General features: G+C 39.7%; 1 protein-coding gene across 1 annotated transcript in view; it reads left to right on the top strand.

The window, feature by feature from the left end:
• The first annotated feature begins 7315 nt into the window (after positions 1-7315).
• Positions 7316-18246, top strand: part of LIX1 (limb and CNS expressed 1) — a 57895-nt gene continuing 46964 nt past the window's right edge. The window contains exon 1 of the mRNA XM_005897772.2: positions 7316-7692. Coding sequence (XP_005897834.1) covers positions 7611-7692 — 82 coding nt within the window. The 5' untranslated portion in view covers positions 7316-7610. The remainder of the gene's footprint in view (positions 7693-18246) is intronic.

Genomic DNA, 18246 nt, shown 5'->3' with positions numbered 1-18246 from the left:
ACTCAAAAGACTAATATTGATGTATTTAACGATCTTAGGTTTTTCTCTTAATATTATAATGATGACATTATAACTGTATAACGTGGAATCAAGTCATTGTTGGTTTAATCTCATAAATAGAAGCATACCTCATAAATACGTTGTTTAGGACATTTGTCAAGTATTGTGTGCTTCCTTTTAGAAAAAAATACAACCACTTAAATGAATCAAAAAAAAAAAACCCTGATTACTGTAACTGCTGTTGGTAGAAGAGGTGTCTACCTAAGAGTTCTACATTCGGAAAAAGAAAAACGTCCAGTTTTCCAAGTGTTTGGTGTGGTATAAAGTGACATCCGGGGAAGGGGTACACAGGTTTTTTTAATGAAATTTTTGTTGACTAAACGTCTCAAAGTAGACTATACTAAAGAGCCTGATATCATGAATCTAGTGCTGAGGAATTTCTAAGGACAAAAGTGAAATGCCAGAGTGTTTTGGTGAGCTATCTTGGGCAAGGGGGGTTTGGTTAAATAGGTAGACTGAAAGAGCTTGCTAAGAGGAAATCATGCAGAAAATTCAGACGACAGAAATTAAGGTAGTAAGCTTGTTACACTGTATGTGGAGAAAGGTGGTGTGCGCCAAAAGTTTAAATTAAAGATGATTTTGAAAATTTTTTTTAATTTATTGAAGTATAGTTGGTTTTCAATGTTGTGTTCATTGCTGTATGGCAAAATGACTCCGTTTTTTTTTCTTTTCCATATTCTTTCTCATTCTGGTTTATCACAGGATATTGAATATAGTCCTGTAGAGAAGGCACCTTGTTTACCCATTGTATATATATTTTTAAAAAGTTTAACTTGATGTATTAGGAAAATGTATGATTATAGATTTTTAAGCAGTGCAATTATTTGGTTTTAAAAAAAGGACAAGTGGGTGGAACTAAAGGGAACTTTGTCAAAGTTAGACAGTGGATTGAAGGAAAACTAAAATCTAAAGTGTTAATCCTGTGTCAGCCTAAGTATTCCAACTAAGACAATCTGAAATAGAATCCTATCCTACGAGAGTTTTAGTCTTTATTCTTATTCTTGTTTTAGAGATAAGAGGTGTAAACTTACTTCCCCAAAGTCACATTGACTGGATAAAGTTGGAAGTGAGAGAAAAGATAAAATTCATGCTAATAGCTAGGCAAATGGTAGGAGCAGCAGTGTTCTCGGCTGGTTTAGGGCTTTTCAATTCTACAAGTGATTAAGCGCCACAGACTGATTTGACTTCCTGTGCAGTGAGATATGAGAAAAGACAGCCCTATAGCCAGACCCGGCTTTGAGTCCTGTCTTTCACAAACTTCCTCCATTTTTAGAAAGCGGTTGGTTTTTCTTTGTTGTTTATCTTTCCGAAACAAGCCTTTGCATCTTCTCACAGGCCCAAGAAAACCCATGTCAGTAGACTGAAGCCCTGAGTGGAATTTCTTTGATGGGAGGAGGTGGACGGGAAGCAGGGTAATACCGAAGGAGTAGTTCTTTTTCCTTGAGCAGAGCTCAAGTCTGCTGCGGCACCTTGAGAGGATGAGAGAATATATTTCCCTCTGACTTGGTCGTTCTCCAGTTTTCAATTTGTGGAAAAATAGCTCCCCTTTCTATCCCTCCTTCTTTAAACAAATTTGGAAAGAAATAATGTTTCCTCTGTGTCAGCAGGACGCACGCTAAGTGCAGTGCTCTGGCAGTGACTGCATAGGAAGTGAAATGGAAATTATAGTTCACAGTGCAAAATGGATGGGCTTTTATCTTAATGTAAGCATATCCATAAGTGTGGCCTGCATTAAATTGAGAGTATACTAATGATGCAGTCTTTACCGGAAGCTTCATCTGAAATATATGGAGCTGTGAAGTTACTGGCTTGCTTGAACCTCATGTTGCCATCAACTAATCTCAGCTTTGTCATTTGTTCATAGCCAAAAACATTTCCCTTGGTTTGTTTTAATCTAATAACTAATTCTTTTTATAGTCTAGATTTTCATTTTAAATTGCTCACTGTTGCAAAGTTTTAAGCATTTCATGCAATTCATACCCAGAAGTGTGGCATTACACTAAGAAGAAAGAAGGTAGCTAATTAGCCCATGTAAACCGGTGTGTCTCACCCCCCAGCATGCCCATTACAGAAGACCACATCTCTTCATTTATACAGAGTGGCTGAGACTCAAATGGAATTCAGGTAACTCTTTTAAGATCCAGCTGATCATTTAATAGCCATAGCTTATGTAGTTTTTTCCCCGACACTCAAATTTTTGTCCTGGACAGCGGGAAGCAGAGGCAACGGGGGTGGTGATCCTGTGAGAAAGTACAGGGAGAGGGAGAGGAACCAATAATCAGATAAAGTCTTCTGGAAGATAAAATATTGTTGTAAAGGCCACTGGCAAAGTCCACTCTAACAAGCTAAAAGAAGAATTTTAACTCTTCTTTCACAGTACATAGTATCCTGGAAGTACAGCAAGCCAGGAGTCAGTTCCGTCTCCACAGAACACGTATCCCGTGACCCAAGAAGGTTTGGCATTGTCATGTCCAGTCTTGTAAATTTGAACTTCCAGATTCTTCCACCTTTTAAAAAACTCTGAAATTTATCCTGGAACTGTTAACCCGTGAACTAACAAAGTCTTCCCCCAATGATATCTTTGTCCTCCAAAGTACTTTTTTTTTTTTTTTTTATTTACAACATTGTATTGGTTTTGCCATATATCAACATGAATCTGCCACAAGTATACACGTGTTCCCCATCCTAAACCCCCCTCCCTCCTCCCTCCCCGTACCATCCCTCTGGGTCGTCCCAGTGTACCAGCCCCAAGCATCCAGTATCATGCATCAAACCTGGACTGGTGACTCGTTTCATATATGATATTATACATGTCTCAATGCCATTCTCCCAAATCATCCCACCCTCTCCCTCTCCGACAGAGTCCAAAAGACTGTTCTATACATCAGTGTCTCTTTTGCTGTCTCGTATACAGGGTTGTCGTTACCATCTTTCTAAATTCCATATATATGCATTAGTATACTGTATTGGTGTTTTTCTTTCTGGCTTACTTCACTCTGTATAACAGGCTCCAGTTTCATCCACCTCATTAGAACTGATTCAAATGTATTCTTTTCAATGGCTGACTAATACTCCATTGTGTATATGTACAAAGTACTTCTTAAAGAATCAATTGTACTTCTCTTTAGAGACCAAATACCAGGATAGGGCTGAGTACTTGGTTACACAAAACAACCAGCGTGGCGTCGACTCATTCAGGATCCTCAAATATATTGAAACGTAAGGCTTAGGTAAATGAGGGGTTTCCTTTCATTGTGCTTTTTGGTGAAGAGTTGACTCTGACTGCCCTGGCAAAGATAAAGGGCAGTTCAGTAGAGTGGTTCTGTCCAGTGGGGAGGGAAATTACTTCAGGAAAGCATTTTTCATAATTTTCTATAAAAATTAGAGAATATACATTCCTTTAATCTGTAAATGGGAGAATTAATTTTCTAGTTATGTAGTTTAACAGATTAATACTTAATATCCTGAATGTAGAAAAATATCAATGAACAAATAATCTGAGATAAAGTTCTTTCATGTGGCCTGTGTTTTTAAGCTTCTTCTGTCTGGTAATCTGAAGCTGCCTCTCCCAACTGACCCCTCTCATAAATACCTTCCTTGATGCAAACATTTCATTGGTCTCTTCCCAGAGGAGAGTAAACAAATTAACTCTGAGCAGCCATTTCATTCCTTTTACTTGTTCCTTCACAGCTACGAGTAAACAAAGTTGATGCTAACCAGCCATTCATTCTTCCTACTGGCCCCTTCCTAGTTGAGGCTAAACAAAGCTGACACTGAACAGTCATCAGTCATTACCTCTGCAAAGTCAGTTTCTTCCTGGCCTTGCCCTTTTCCCCCTTCCCCCATACCCCCAGCAACACTACACAGGGCTCTGACCCTCTTTGGCCAACCTGGCATTTCGGACCTTCCAGTTACCCTACACATCTCCATTGGAATCTGGAAGGAGCTGCTGTCAATCTTTCCCCACTGTTTTTGTTTTGAATAGTCCTAAATTGGCTCAGGCTCACTTACTGCAAGGAGATCCAGCCAGTCCATCCTAAAGGAAATCAGTCCTGAATATTCCTTGGAAGGACTGATGCTGATGCTGAAACTCAAATACTTTGGCCACCTGATGCGAAGAACTGACTCATTGGAAAAGACCCTGATGCTGGGAAAGATTGACCGCGGGAGGAGAAGGGGATGACAGAGGGTGAGATGGTTGGATGGCATCACCCAACATGATGGACATGAATTTGAGTAAACTCTGGGAGTTGGTGATGGACAGGGAGACCTGGCATGCTGCAGTCTATGGGGTCGCAAAGAGTCGGACACGACTGAGCAACTGAACTGAACTGACTCTTTGGAGTTGGCATACGTTGCGCTAACATCGTTCAGGACCTGTATTCCCACCAATTGCACTATAGCCTCATCTACCCACCAGCTCTCCTGTTTCACTTACCGCATCTTCCTCCTCCAGGGCCAGGCACTGCATGAAGTGACACCGCAAGCAGGAGAGTGGAGATACTTCCTGTTTTAACTGAAGATGATTCTTTGTTGCATTTATTCTGTTTATTTTAATTGATGGCTTGCCTCCTTATCAGTTTTACCTGTAATGAGCTAGTTAACAAGAGACTGCTCATCTGTATTATTAACCATCCTCTCTAGGTGCTTAGTACATGTTGTGGCGCCCGGCCTTCCCCTTTTACTACTGGCTGATAAGTTTTGAATACTGAATATATCAGTTGAATGCCATTTCTCATACTTCTAAGCGGTATTCTTAACAGGATTTCTAAAAACATCATTTTGTATTTTCACTATAGTCATCTACCCTGTTTTACTAATTGTGCTTTTGGCGTATGAATTAGAGATGGTGGGATCTAACGTGTGAACCGTAGAATCTGTACTAACATGGGCGCACAGCACAGGGCTTTCTCAGGCTCTTTCATCTTCATCAGGTGCTTTCTACATCAGAGAGAGAGAGTGGTGAGAAACCGAGTTGTTTTTCTAGACTTTCACAATACTGCTTTAAGGAAGGTGAGAAGTTTTTAAAGGGAATATGCAAAGGCTTCAGAGTGGACCTAATGAAAAAGGAGAAACCATACTATCCAACTGGAATGTTGTATATCCACCTTTGTAGAATTCCCTTGTTTTATATTATTTCTTAAAATAGAACCCATTACAGATCATGATTTTTTTTTTAAATAGTCTTTGCAAAGATGTTTTGGGGTTCTCTAGCAGATGTTCGGGCTTCTCAGGTGGCTCAGTGGTGAAGAATCCAGGGGTCCCTGGGTCAGGAAGATCCTCTGAGGAGGGAAGTGGCCTCCCACTCCAGTATTTTTGCCTGGGAAATCCCATGGACAGAGGAGCCTGGCAGCCTACACTCACGGGGTGGCAAAGCCTCAGACACAACTGAGCAACTGAAAACAACAGCAAGCAGATTCTCATAGGTTACCTTTTTAGAAAAATCTTTGGAGGTTGAAGACAGGTTTTAATAAAGGCTTACCCTTCCTTCTAGTTAGCATTAATGGTGCCTTTGATTTCACCCTATGAATATGTGTCCCTTTTTATTGATGAAGGGATACGAAGTTGACTATGAAAACAAAAGTGATCTGTTTGAAAACAATCTAGCTTTTAGGAAATAAATCTATGACTTTCCAGAAGTTTAGAAAATGTGTGTTAATATTTGTGCTCATTTGCAATGTAGCCATAGAGTCACAGATGTTGGATCTAAAAGACAGCGTCTGGCACACACCCCTAATTTTTTAGATGAGGATTCCAAGTCCCAAGAAGATGAGTGACTTTCTCAAAGTTACACAGGTCACAAAAATCAAATCCCAGATCATATTAATACCAAATGCAGTGTTCCTTCCACCACCGTACACATCTAGAGTACTACTGGAATTTAATCCCATTGAAAAGTCCATTATTGATTGAAATCCCAGCGTTAATCATTTCTACTTTTTCTACTTTTAGATTATCAGTCTTCTCTGAGAATTCTGTACTTTTTGTTGTTCTTGTTCTTGTTCTTCCAATGGGAATGTTTCCAATTCAGTTATCACACTGAAAATATTATGCATTCATTTATACTTCATGTCCAATCAATATATTAATAGTTTTTCATCTACAAGCCATCTAGTTTCTCTTAAATTATAAACTAGATGGCAGGGACATTGAAGATTTTGTATTACAGCACATGTAAAGTACACTTGTGTCTTAGCGTGAAGTGTGATTTCTTTCAATTGATTTTCTTTATAATATCTTTGCACTCTGAGGCAACCCTTGTGGAATATACATATTCCTGTGGGGATTTACTAAGTGACAGTCCTTATAATAGGAATTACTATTCTAGTCTCATTCCTTCTGTTTCCTTTTATTAAGCCCACGTCTTCTACCAACTAGCTGAAGAAACTGATCACATGGAAAACATTTTATATAGTCCTTAAAGGACTGCATTCAGTTAATCGTATGGTACAACATGATTATGGAATCTGGAAATTGGAAAGCAACCTCTTGTGCCTACCCTGGAAAAATACTTTAAATAAAAGTAAAGAAGTCCTAAATAATCCTTCAACTAATGTAGGTTACAGCCACTGAAATCAGTTCTTTTATATCTGGTGTAAAACCTTATTATTGCAGTGGAATTCTATGACATGTCTCCTGTGAAAAGACTATTTAATATTGTTGTGAGCAGTGCAGGACCTCAATAGAAAAGCAGCTTTGTTTTCTTCAGATGTTTTCATAACCACCTATATTCTTTGAAACATATACTTTTACTTCTCCGGAAATTTTTAGTATACAAAGTTATCATGAAGAGAAGTGAATGATATCAGAATTCATTAAAATCAATCTTGAGAATGATTTGCCTCGAAGGATAAAGAGGGAAACAAATGTTCCCAGGCAAAGCCAAAAGACAGACTATGAAATTTTACTTGCCACTGCCCATCAAAAGTGACTATAATTTGGGTGGATGAAAAAATTAAACACTTTGCTCCCAAAGAGATGCTCCTGAATTCAAACTGAAAGCATGATCTAGAGCCTGGCTACATCCACAATCTTTATAGTGCTTTTTCTTTACCAAAGAAGAGTTTAGATTATATGGATTCTAAGCTGGAAATTCCTTTGCTACTAAGGAAACTTTCTTGAGAAATCATCTCCCTGATTCTATTTACCCGAAGACAGCACATCAGAAGATGAACGACCAAAAGAAATATCAAAGTCGGAAAGCTGCACACCATTCAGGCAGAATCTGGTTGGAGAGGAAGGCTGTTCGCATGATTAGAGAGCTTCCCCAGCTAGCCTGTAGGTGGGTGTGTTTAACAGAAGGAAGCAATGGGAACCCGCCTGTCAGCCAGCCTTTAGAGCTAATTAGCTCAGCATACAACAAAGATAAGTGAGCCTGGGAGGAGGGCCCCCTGAGGGGTCTTTAGATTCTGGGAAATGTCTGATTGGCAGATGTTAAAAGAGATTCTTTGGTAATCCTGTGCATCAATGAGCTGCACAAATTCAGACCAGGGCTGCAAGAATCCAGGCATGAGGGCACTGTGCTGCAGGCTCGCACAGGCAGACACAAGATGGACAGAACCTTGGAATCCCTGAGACACATCATTGCCCAAGTCTTGCCTCACAGAGACCCGGCTCTGGTCTTCAAAGACTGTAAGTACTGCAGGGGAAAAAGTTTTTTTTTGACTTTTTTAGAAAATAGTCCTAAATGTCTAGTCACATCTTATTTAAGTATGTTTTCTCCTAAATCTCTGTAGTCGTGTGCTGTGGTCTAAGTGGTATTTAACTTGTTCCTGACTTCAGTCAGGAGAATGATTTCATTTCACCTACGGGTATCAGTCGCTGGGTTATTTTTTTCAATGATACATCTTGCTAACCGTTTAGAAGTCTGTCCTAAAGTCTAAGACTCGCCTCAGACTTGATGAACTTTTCCAGATGCTCTTTAAAATAAATCAAAGCTGACTGGTACTAGGATTAAAACAAAAAATAACTTGAAGACGATAATAAGATATATCCCCTTTTAAACCTGTTTAGTCCTCCTTGGCATGTATTAGTTTTGTTAAAAAGGTACTGTGTTTGAAATGTTTTGTTGCAAACAAAAGTTAACAATAAATCACCACTGAGCTCTTAAATTTTGATAACAAATGATAACACTTTCGTTAAAAGGCCAATAAAATGTCTTCCCACCTCTGCAACAACACGTTTCTCCCCCCCACACACACACACACAAACTAACAACTATGCATGGCAGAGTTATTTCAAAATCTTTTTTTAATGATTATGAAAAATAATTCAATCAAGATTTCCAATTCTGGCAATACTATTAAACCATTTGTCATGTAACTTTGTTTCTGGAACCAATTTGATTTCCTGCTGCTGCAAGACAGACTATCTTCGCCTTGTATCTTATCTACAGTGGGGTTCATATTACAAAGGGCTTCTGAAACAGAACTTTGCTATGGAGCTGCCCAAAAGGTAAAATGCATATGGAATTTTTTTTAACTTCAATAAGTTACAGCTTTCTTCTTTGGGAATCTCATATGTTTGTCTCCATCAAAACATCAATGGTTTGGATTTTTGCTTTCTGATTGCTGAATAATGTTCATTTCCAGATGTCCTTTTAGTTTATATTTCTCATATGTGTGATGAAGAAATGTTAGGCAATTTTATTCTATCAAATATTCTTCCTAGAAATTAAATTGTAACCAATTTGCCCTCTAAGGCATAAAGTGAAAAATCTGCTCTTTCTTTTTTCTTTCTTCCTTTATTTCTCTCTTGTTCTCTTGGTGTCCTAATTTTCTTGCTTTCTTTTAAATACTATTTTCAAGCATGTGTCAATAGCTGTGTTAGAACTAACAAAAATCTCTCCCCACCCCTCCCGTCTAGCCTGGAATCTATTCAGGTTTGGCATGTTTTTTTAAGTGAAGAGGCAGGGAAAGACTGCATATCTCCTATCATAGCACTGGATTCACTAGTGAAGGGTAAAAGGGCTCTCGAGCTAAGACTTTAATTGTAGAGGACCAGGGATCTTGCGCTGAGGGTTTGGATAGTGGAAACAGTAAAAAGAAATAGAGGTAAAACGTTTCACTGAGTTCATTGTGAATTTAAGAAATTTCATCTGAAATTATGTGGACCACTTTCTGAATCCAACTAAATCCCAGCAGCTGTTTACAGTTTACCAGAGAAAATAAGATAGAAAAAGGTTCAAATAAAACGTAACTTATGCCCTGTCATCTAGGCCTTTGTGGAAACTCTTTTATGCAGCAAAGAAAAGAAGTGTCACACACTTCGTTTATTAACACTGAACTTAAATTTAATCAGAGAGCACTGCCTGCTTACCCTAGAATGGGCTGCCACTCTGCGACTCTGCTCGCAAGGCTTAATAGGCTTGAATTTTAACTACTGAGCCTCTCCCTTCAGGTGTTTCTAATCTGAAAAACGACTAAATGAAAGGAAGCCAAATGGCAGAATTCTGTGCCAGGGGTTTTTATGTTATCGAAACATCCAACCACTCACCATCCTCGTGGAATAAATGGGAACAGGTTCACTTACTTGCCGAGGCAGACTTCACAAGGGCCTATGCCGTGCCTTGGCAAGCTACCATGCACATGCCAGGGTTTAGCACATGGACTCATTTTCTTTGGCACACCCGTAAGTTGCCACCACCGCACGCCTGCTTTACCCGGCCTGTAAAAAGTCCCCATCAGCCTTGAATAGCAGGTTCTAAGCAGCCTCCTCTCCTCTAGTCACTCCTGGCTCCTTCTCCCCCCGCCCCAGGCCAGCCTTTTTCTGCCAGAAGGGAAGAACTGAGCACCTCAGCACATCACTGCCAACTCCATAAGAAAAATTACTGCCTTGCTTTCCTGCAAGATGAAAAGCCAGTTCAATCATGTTTGAAACCATACACAGTTGAACAAGGGAGCATAGAAAAATAATAACATTTAAATGTGTTTTTCTAAATTTCTCTTCTGTACATGCAAAGGTAGTTTTTTTTTTTCTTCTCTTTTTATTCTTCTGAAACATAGAATACAAGAGAGGTACATTTGATTAATTTGTTGCCCTCACTTGGCTTTCAATTTTGTATAAAAACAAGCAAAAGTAAATTGAATTTTCTCTTTAAGTTGTTCAGGAAAAGTACCCAGAGAGTTTTCTGGTCTGGGACCAATGCACATGGGGATAGTTATATTCATTTAAAGAAATAAAATATGAATGCTTTTCTCAGCCAAGGAGGTCCTCCACGTGGCATTTTTTATTGCACTGAATCTCTAGTTTGTGTTAGGCAAGGTGTTCATCTGACAAAAGTTGTAATTTGTTTATTTTCTTTCCTGAAAGGAAATGAATTTCATGACATTTTCCCCCTTTCCTCTATTTCGAGTTTCAAATGAAAAACAATGGAAAGAAATTTTAAATGAGGTGGGCTCTCGATTTGTAATTTGTTCATCTAAGCTGGCACGGGACTGTTCTCCACTGCCTGAATGTCTCCACTTCATAACAGGTATCTCCAGGAGTCTGTACCGCCCAGCAGAATCTCTGTGCAGAGGAAGTAAGGCATATGTCCATGTTGCCTTCCATTCTTGGCTTTGTGCAACATCCAATTTCTTTTCTTGTGTCATGCGTCACAACCTAAGATGAGCTATCCTGAAAGCAGCCTTTGTCAGCTGTCTTGAGTCTGTGTGTAAGCTTACTATCTGTTGGCCATAGTTTAACAGATTCTCACATGCTTGCCCAAAGGAAGTCACCACCCCCTGATTTCAAGATGTCTTCACGTTCAGATCCTATCCTGTTAACTCTTCAAATAGCAAGAGCATCATAAGCTTATCTGCCATCTTTGGGATCTTTCTTCATGCATCATTAGTAATGCTAGGATGTCAAGTCCTCATCCTGTGATTAAGACAGTATGCTAAGAATGTTTATTCTTCACAGCATGTCAATAATGTAGGTACTATTGTGATTTATAGTGAGAGAAGTGAAGTTGCTGGAGCTTAAGGTAACCTGCTCAAGGCCACACCTAATGAAATGATACAGCCAGGATTCAAATTCTATATTCCAACTTCTCACCTTTAACTGATACAAGACATTGCCTCTCAGAAGACTTATATTGCCACGTCATTTGTGTGGTCATGGCAGTGTCTGTCAGGAAAACAGAGGTGGGACTGAAATGGACCTTTCTGGGTATTTGGAGAGAGTCCATTAAATAAGCTTATCTGAGTGGCAATGTAACAGGAGAGTGAGAGGGGAAGGGAATTTTTGAAGAGAGAGAACAGTTTGCCAAAAGGCAGATCAGGCAATACAAGAACGACGCATCAGGGAAGGTGGAGACAAGGCTACAAAGGCAGGTGGACTCACACCCAAGTGCAGGCAACAGGGAGCTGTTGGAGTTAACAGTGATGCTACATTAGTTCTGAAAGCATGGGGCATTATGTTGTATTGGGGAAAAGATTGTATTGACATCTGTTGAAGGTACACTTCCTGATATTAAGTTGGGGAGAATTGCAGCTTTTTTACAGCAAGAGTCCTTTTGCCCATTCAGGCAAGATACAAGAGCTGTAAATGTAAACGTGCCTATAGGGAGAAACCACTTTCACTAAATAAAGCCAAAATTATGACAAACTTTCTCAAACAGATAGTTACAAACTATCTTAGTTGTCACTGAAACCCTGAGAATGTGTGGGTTTCTAGCACTGATTTATAAAGTAATGTGTTAGACTTCACTAATGTTCCCCAAAATTTTGCAATGAAAACAAATTAGGTGGAACCTTTACTAAACATTGCACAATGAGAAGAAAACTTTGTCACGCATTTGAAGTTTGTTAACTCTTCCATTTGAGGAGACACTTTCCTGTATGAAAGCTTATATTTATCCCAGTTAGGTGAATACCTCAAAAAGTGCATTTTTACCCTTTGGAAAAATTGAACCAGACTACAGACCTTTTAAATATCTTAGTAATCGTGATTCTGGCTGTATAGAATGCAAGAGAAGAAAAATTCTCAAGAGTCAAGTATTTTCCCCGCCCCATGCTTTTTAGCATAGTTATCTCAAATCTATAAATTTGATGATACGTTTATGGTTTCTGCATTTCACATAAAGGGATGGAATAGGAAGTGAGAGATGAAGGCACTTGTGCAGTAAAAGCCCTCCACGTATTGCGTTGCATTCCATCACAGAAAGTGTGCTGGAAAGAGCATGGTTAAAACACAAAAAACAAAAACCTCTACTTCTTGCTAGCTCATTTTGGATTAATGACTACTTCTTAATTACAATAATTTGAACTCTGATAATTTTAGCATCTAAACTCTGGATGCCTGTTCTACTGAAGAAGACTATTCAAATGCTGCTGCTGCTGCTGCTGCTAAGTCGCGTCAGTCGTGTCCAACTCTGTGCGACCCCATAGAAGGCAGCCCACCAGGCTCCCCCATCCCTGGGATTCTCCAGGCAAGAACACTGGAGTGGGTTGCCATTTCCTTCTCCAATGCATGAAAGTGAAAAGTGAAAGTGAGGTAGCTCAGTCGTGTCTGACTCTTCGCGACCCCATGGACTGCAGCCCACCAGGCTCCTCCATCCATAAGCAAGAGTACTGGAGTGGGGTGCCATCGCCTTCTCCAATTCAAATGCTAGTTTTACTTTATTGTAGGATACAACTATTTTTATTTTGACTTATTTCAAGAGAAAAATGCAGGTTTCAGTTCAGCTATCTGTGACATAAGCACTGTTCTCCTTTTTTCAGTAAAGATACATTTGGCAGAGTTTAAATACTAATAGTGTCAGAGGAAAATTTTTCAAAATGAAAAAAAAGGAAGAGGCTTTTTGATCACTTAATGGCAACATCTGTCTTAATACATTTATTTCTTAATATATAAATAAGATTTAACAAATCAAAAAGAATATTGATTGACACCAATCCTGTGATCAAGTCTGTTGCTTCTCCATGGTCTGCAGTCTCATCTCACCATAGGCTTTTTTTTTTAACAGTTAAGATTTGTTAGCCTGAGCTCAACTTTAACAACCTCTGAAACTCATGTGTTAAGTTACAGCCCATAATAGGATACAGCTGCACAAGGGTGAGTTTCTAAGTTATGATTTTTCTGTTTAAATGATACGGTTTTACTGATTATGTGCTACAGATTGATTTAAGAAATGTAAGACAACTTTAGAAGCCTTTCATAAAAGAATCTTCTTTATTGAATACATTTCATATTGACATTTTAACCCCAAAGGCTCTTATTCCCTTTCTTCCATGTTCAAATGCTCACATCAGTTTAATCTGTCAAGGTAGTTTTTAAAACTCCTATTTTAAAAGAAAAAGGGGGAAAAAAGAATCCTACTGAAAGTTTAATAATGATAAAACAGGCAATTATTACAGTCCCTGTCGTTTTCTACATTCTCTTTCTGGTGTCCTTGGAATCCTGTTTGCACTATGGTTTCGCTTTGTTTTTCCCTTCCTCTGCGATGATAATCAGTTGATCCCTATTTTGATCCATCCCATTACACAGCTGTGGGAACCCATCATTTAGTCACCACTCCTTTGGCACTTACGGGCTGCATAGTGTAGTTTCCGTTTTTCTCACAGGGCTCTGCCCCATGAGTTATGGTTTTGCTGGCATGTTTTTTCCACATCTCAGTTGCGACTCCCAGGAGGGCAAAGCCATACGTTGCACTTCTGTGTAGCCACCAGAGGCGTCCCTCACGGGGCCAGGCACCTTGCAGGTGTACAACAGACTTTTTTGGTTGCTGATTCACTGGTTTTCTCCCTCTCCAAAAGGAGGAAGATTTTTCCCATTGTCGGGTGAAATACGATGAAATAAATGGTACTGGGACTTACTAAGCCATCATCCATTGACACCTTAATCATAGCCTAATTGCACACAGGGTTCAGTTGACAGCTCTGTGAGACAGGAGGGTGCATCTTCTTCAGAAGAAGAAGGGGTTCTGAAAATAAACACAGCCACCTCAGATGACTTCCCCAGAGCACTGCCTCAGGTTGACCTTGGTATTGTGATATCACTCAGTCATGTCTAACTCTTTGTGACCCTGTGGACTGTAGCCCGCCAGGGTCCTCTTTCCATGAGATTCTCCAGGCAAGAGTACTGGAGTGGGTAGCCATTTCCTTCAGTGGATCTTCCCAACCCAGGAATCGAACCCGGGTCTCCTGCATTACAGGCAGATTCGTTACCATCTGAGCCACCCGGGAAGCCCCTGGCCTTGGTAGAGCAGCCCAAATTATCCCACCACACTGACACAGTGACTCAGATCGCCAGTTCTTATTTTCATTCTCTCAGTCTACCCTCAACTCTGAATCACCAGAGGCTGTGTACATCAAGCTGTCTGCGCCGTGTACAAAAACCCAGTTAAATAGCTGTGGCAGGGTCATGAATAGCTTTCTTATAATGACTATACCTGGGGAAAGTTCGTGACATACCTAAAGCCACATTTGCACAGATCTGACCATTTTAACTAAACGGAACTGGTCGGCAAAGCAACAGTGTTTGCTCTTTTGTTTGTTTTTTGTTTTCTTGGATCTTTGGTTGTTATCTAAAGTCAACAGTCATACAAAGTCTCTCTCTTTTTTTTTTTAATTGGCATATAATTGCTTTACAATGTTGTGTTAGGTTCTGCTGTACAACCAAGTGAATCAGCCATGTGTATCCATATAGCCCCACCCACCCCCACCCCACCTATCCAGGTCACCACAGAGCACCGAGCTGAGCTCCCTATGCTATATTGCAGATTCGCGCTAGCTATCTATTTTACACATGGTCGTCTATTTATGTCAAGCCTAATCTACCAGTTCATCCATTCTACGCTCCCTTCCCTTCTCTCGCTGTGTCCACATATCTGTTCTCCACGTCTGTGTCTCTATTCCTGCCCTGGAACTAGGTTCCTCTGTTCTATTTTTCTAGATCCCACATACATGCGTTAATATAGGATATTTGTTTTTCTCTTTCTGACTTACAGTGCAAATGCAATGCCCAGGGGTACGTGGGAAAGGTATATACTTCCTAGTTGCTTAAATGGATTACATCAGGTTTCAGGTCTATGTAGCTTTTGTGATTGGATGACATCATCTGAACCATGATGTACATGAAAACCACGCTTGGGAGTTCAAGTGCTGCTGTTTTTTTTTTTTTTTTTTAATTCTTCCAATTTTATTTTATTTTTAAACTTTACATAATTGTATTAGTTTTGCCAAATATCAAAATGAATCCGCCACAGGTATACATGTGTTCCCCATCCCGAACCCTCCTCCTCCTCCCTCCCCCCCATACCATCCCTCTGGGCCGTCCCAGTGCACCAGCCCCAAGCATCCAGCATCATGCATCGAACCTGGACTGGCAACTCGTTTCCTACATGATATTTTACATGTTTCATTGCCATTCTCCCAAATCTTCCCACCCTCTCCCTCTCCCACAGAGTCCATAAGACTGTTCTATACATCAGTGTCTCTTTTGCTGTCTCATACACCGGGTTATTGTTACCATCTTTCTAAATTCCATATATATGCGTTAGAATACTGTATTTATGTTTTTCCTTCTGGCTTACTTCACTCTGTATAATAGGCTCCAGTTTCATCCACCTCATTAGAACTGATTCAAATGTATTCTTTTTAATGGCTGAGTAATACTCCATTGTGTATATGTACCACAGCTTTCTTATCCATTCATCTGCTGATGGACATCTAGGTTGCTTCCATGTCTTGGCTATTATAAACAGTGCTGCGATGAACATTGGGGTACACGTGTCTCTTTCCCTTCTGGTTTCCTCAGTGTGTATGCCCAGCAGTGGGGTTGCTGGATCATAAGGCAGTTCTATTTCCAGTTTTTAAGGAATCTCCACACTGTTCTCCATAGTGGCTGTACTAGTTTGCATTCCCACCAACAGTGTAAGAGGGTTCCCTTTTCTCCACACCCTCTCCAGCATTTATTGCTTGTAGACTTTTGGATCGCAGCCATTCTGACTGGTGTGAAATGGTACCTCATAGTGGTTTTGATTTGCATTTCTCTGATAATGAGTGATGTTGAGCATCTTTTCATGTGTTTGTTAGCCATCTGTATGTCTTCTTTGGAGAAATGTCTATTTAGTTCTTTGGCCCATTTTTTGATTGGGTCGTTTATTTTCTGGAGTTGAGCTGTAGGAGTTGCTTGTATATTTTTGAGATTAGTTGTTTGTCGGTTGCTTCATTTGCTATTATTTTCTCCCATTATGAAGGCTGTCTTTTCACCTTGCTAATAGTTTCCTTTGATGTGCAGAAGCTTTTAAGGTTAATTAGGTCCCATTTGTTTATTTTTGCTTTTATTTCCAATATTCTGGCTGTTTAATGGTGGTATATTTAATGACCTTTTATTTTGTCTTTGTGATTCCATCTTGTTCCTTAATATTCTCTCTCTTAAAAAATTACCTTCTTAAAAAGTTAACTTGTACTTCCAAAGATTTTTTTTTTTTTAAAGTTTCATTTAACACAAGGAGCCTGGCCTGGAGCTCTGGAGCTCTGGAGCTCCTAGAGGGTCAGCTAGGAGGCGGGAGGGAGGCTCACAAGGGAGGGGATATATATAGATAGATAGATCAATTCAGTTCATTTCAGTTGCTCAGTCGTGTCTGACTCTTTGCAACCCCATGAATCGCAGCCAGGCCTCCCTGTCCATCACCAACTCCCGGAGTTCACTCAGACTCACGTCCATCGAGTCAGTGATGCCATCCAGCCATCTCATCCTCTGTCGTGCCCTTCTCCTCCTCCTCCCAATCCCTCCCAGCATCAGAGTCCTCTCCAATGAGTCAACTCTTCGCATGAGGTGGCCAAAGTACTGGAGTTTCAGCTTTAGCATCATTCCTTCCAAAGAAATCCCAGGGCTGATCTCCTTCAGAATGGACTGGTTGGATCTCCTTGCAGTCCAAGGGACTCTCAAAAGTCTTCTCCAACACCACAGTTCAAAAGCATCAATTCTTCGGCACTCAGCTTTCTTCACAGTCCAACTCTCACATCCGTACATGACCACAGGAAAAACCATAGTCTGACTAGACAGATAGATACAATTATGACTGATTCATGTTGTTGTGTGTCAGAAACCAAGACAACATTGTAAAGCACTTATCCTCCAATAAAAAAAGTATTGTTTCAATTTCTCCCCTAAATGATTTATAGCTCAACTTTAAATTCTAAAGGTGAAAATCAAAGCAAAAAGAATGATGTAATTTTTTTTTTTTTGAGAGTCTTCCAAGAGGTTAATTTTGTAAAACAACCCAACGGATTTAATTCCCTTAGAAAACGTGTTCAGGATGGAGAACAGGGACCAGATCAGAAGAAAAGAAAAAGGAAACAAAATAAGAAATATGATCAGCTGCCCAACTGCTGCAGGAGCTAGGCACTGACTTTGGAGAATAACTAAAAGAAAGCTACTAATGCTGGGAACAAAGCAAGACTCTAGGCTGTCTCATATCTGTGTGTGGTTGTGGCTACCTTTGAGAGAGTGTCTACAGAAAAGAAGACATGGCCCAAGTTTCTTACATGTTGTACACGACACATAAGCAGTGTCAGCAAGATTCCGTTAGCCTGATCAGAACTTGTCAGAGCCTGAGAATGGTTATAAATGTTTAGACAGCTGGCTCTGTTGGTCACTGTCCTGGTGTTTGCCAAGCCAAGCACAAGACCTAAAGGAACCCAATTTTGCATGAATGTCAAATTGGTAAGATGCCTTGAGCTTGCTCCTTAAATTATTTGGAAATCCTTTTCCTGTTTCTCCTCAACAAAACTAGGGGATCACATTTACAAAAACAAGGTATATGTGATTGAATTACTAGAACAGAAAATGCTGTTCATTTTATTTAAAAATATCACCTGCTAAGAATAATTTATAGTTAAAGATTATGTTAAAACATTACATACCATAAATCCATCTGTTTGGAGGCAGAGAATCGATTTGAAACTATGTTTCTCATCTTGAAAGCCTCTAACTGGTTTATCCTAAAATGGTAGCCTTTCCAATTTGTCTTAGTTTTTGGCAAAGGAAATTTTTACCCAGCTAGAATTTTTTCTCATGTAAGGCATAAAAAAATGGGCTCTTTTTTCTGATAGATTTATGACATACTTTTAAGATCCCTTATTGCTGACAAATGACTGTCTTTCCAGTCAGGACTTACCTCATATTAGGTAATTGAACTGAGCAATGAACTATAATATTTCTACTTTCCCGAAGCATAAGAGTTATTAACATTAA

The sequence above is a fragment of the Bos mutus genome, chromosome 7, assembly GCF_027580195.1.
Source record: "Bos mutus isolate GX-2022 chromosome 7, NWIPB_WYAK_1.1, whole genome shotgun sequence".
NCBI classification, from domain to species: Eukaryota; Metazoa; Chordata; class Mammalia; order Artiodactyla; family Bovidae; genus Bos; species Bos mutus.
This window is presented reverse-complemented; position numbering and strand designations above follow the sequence as displayed.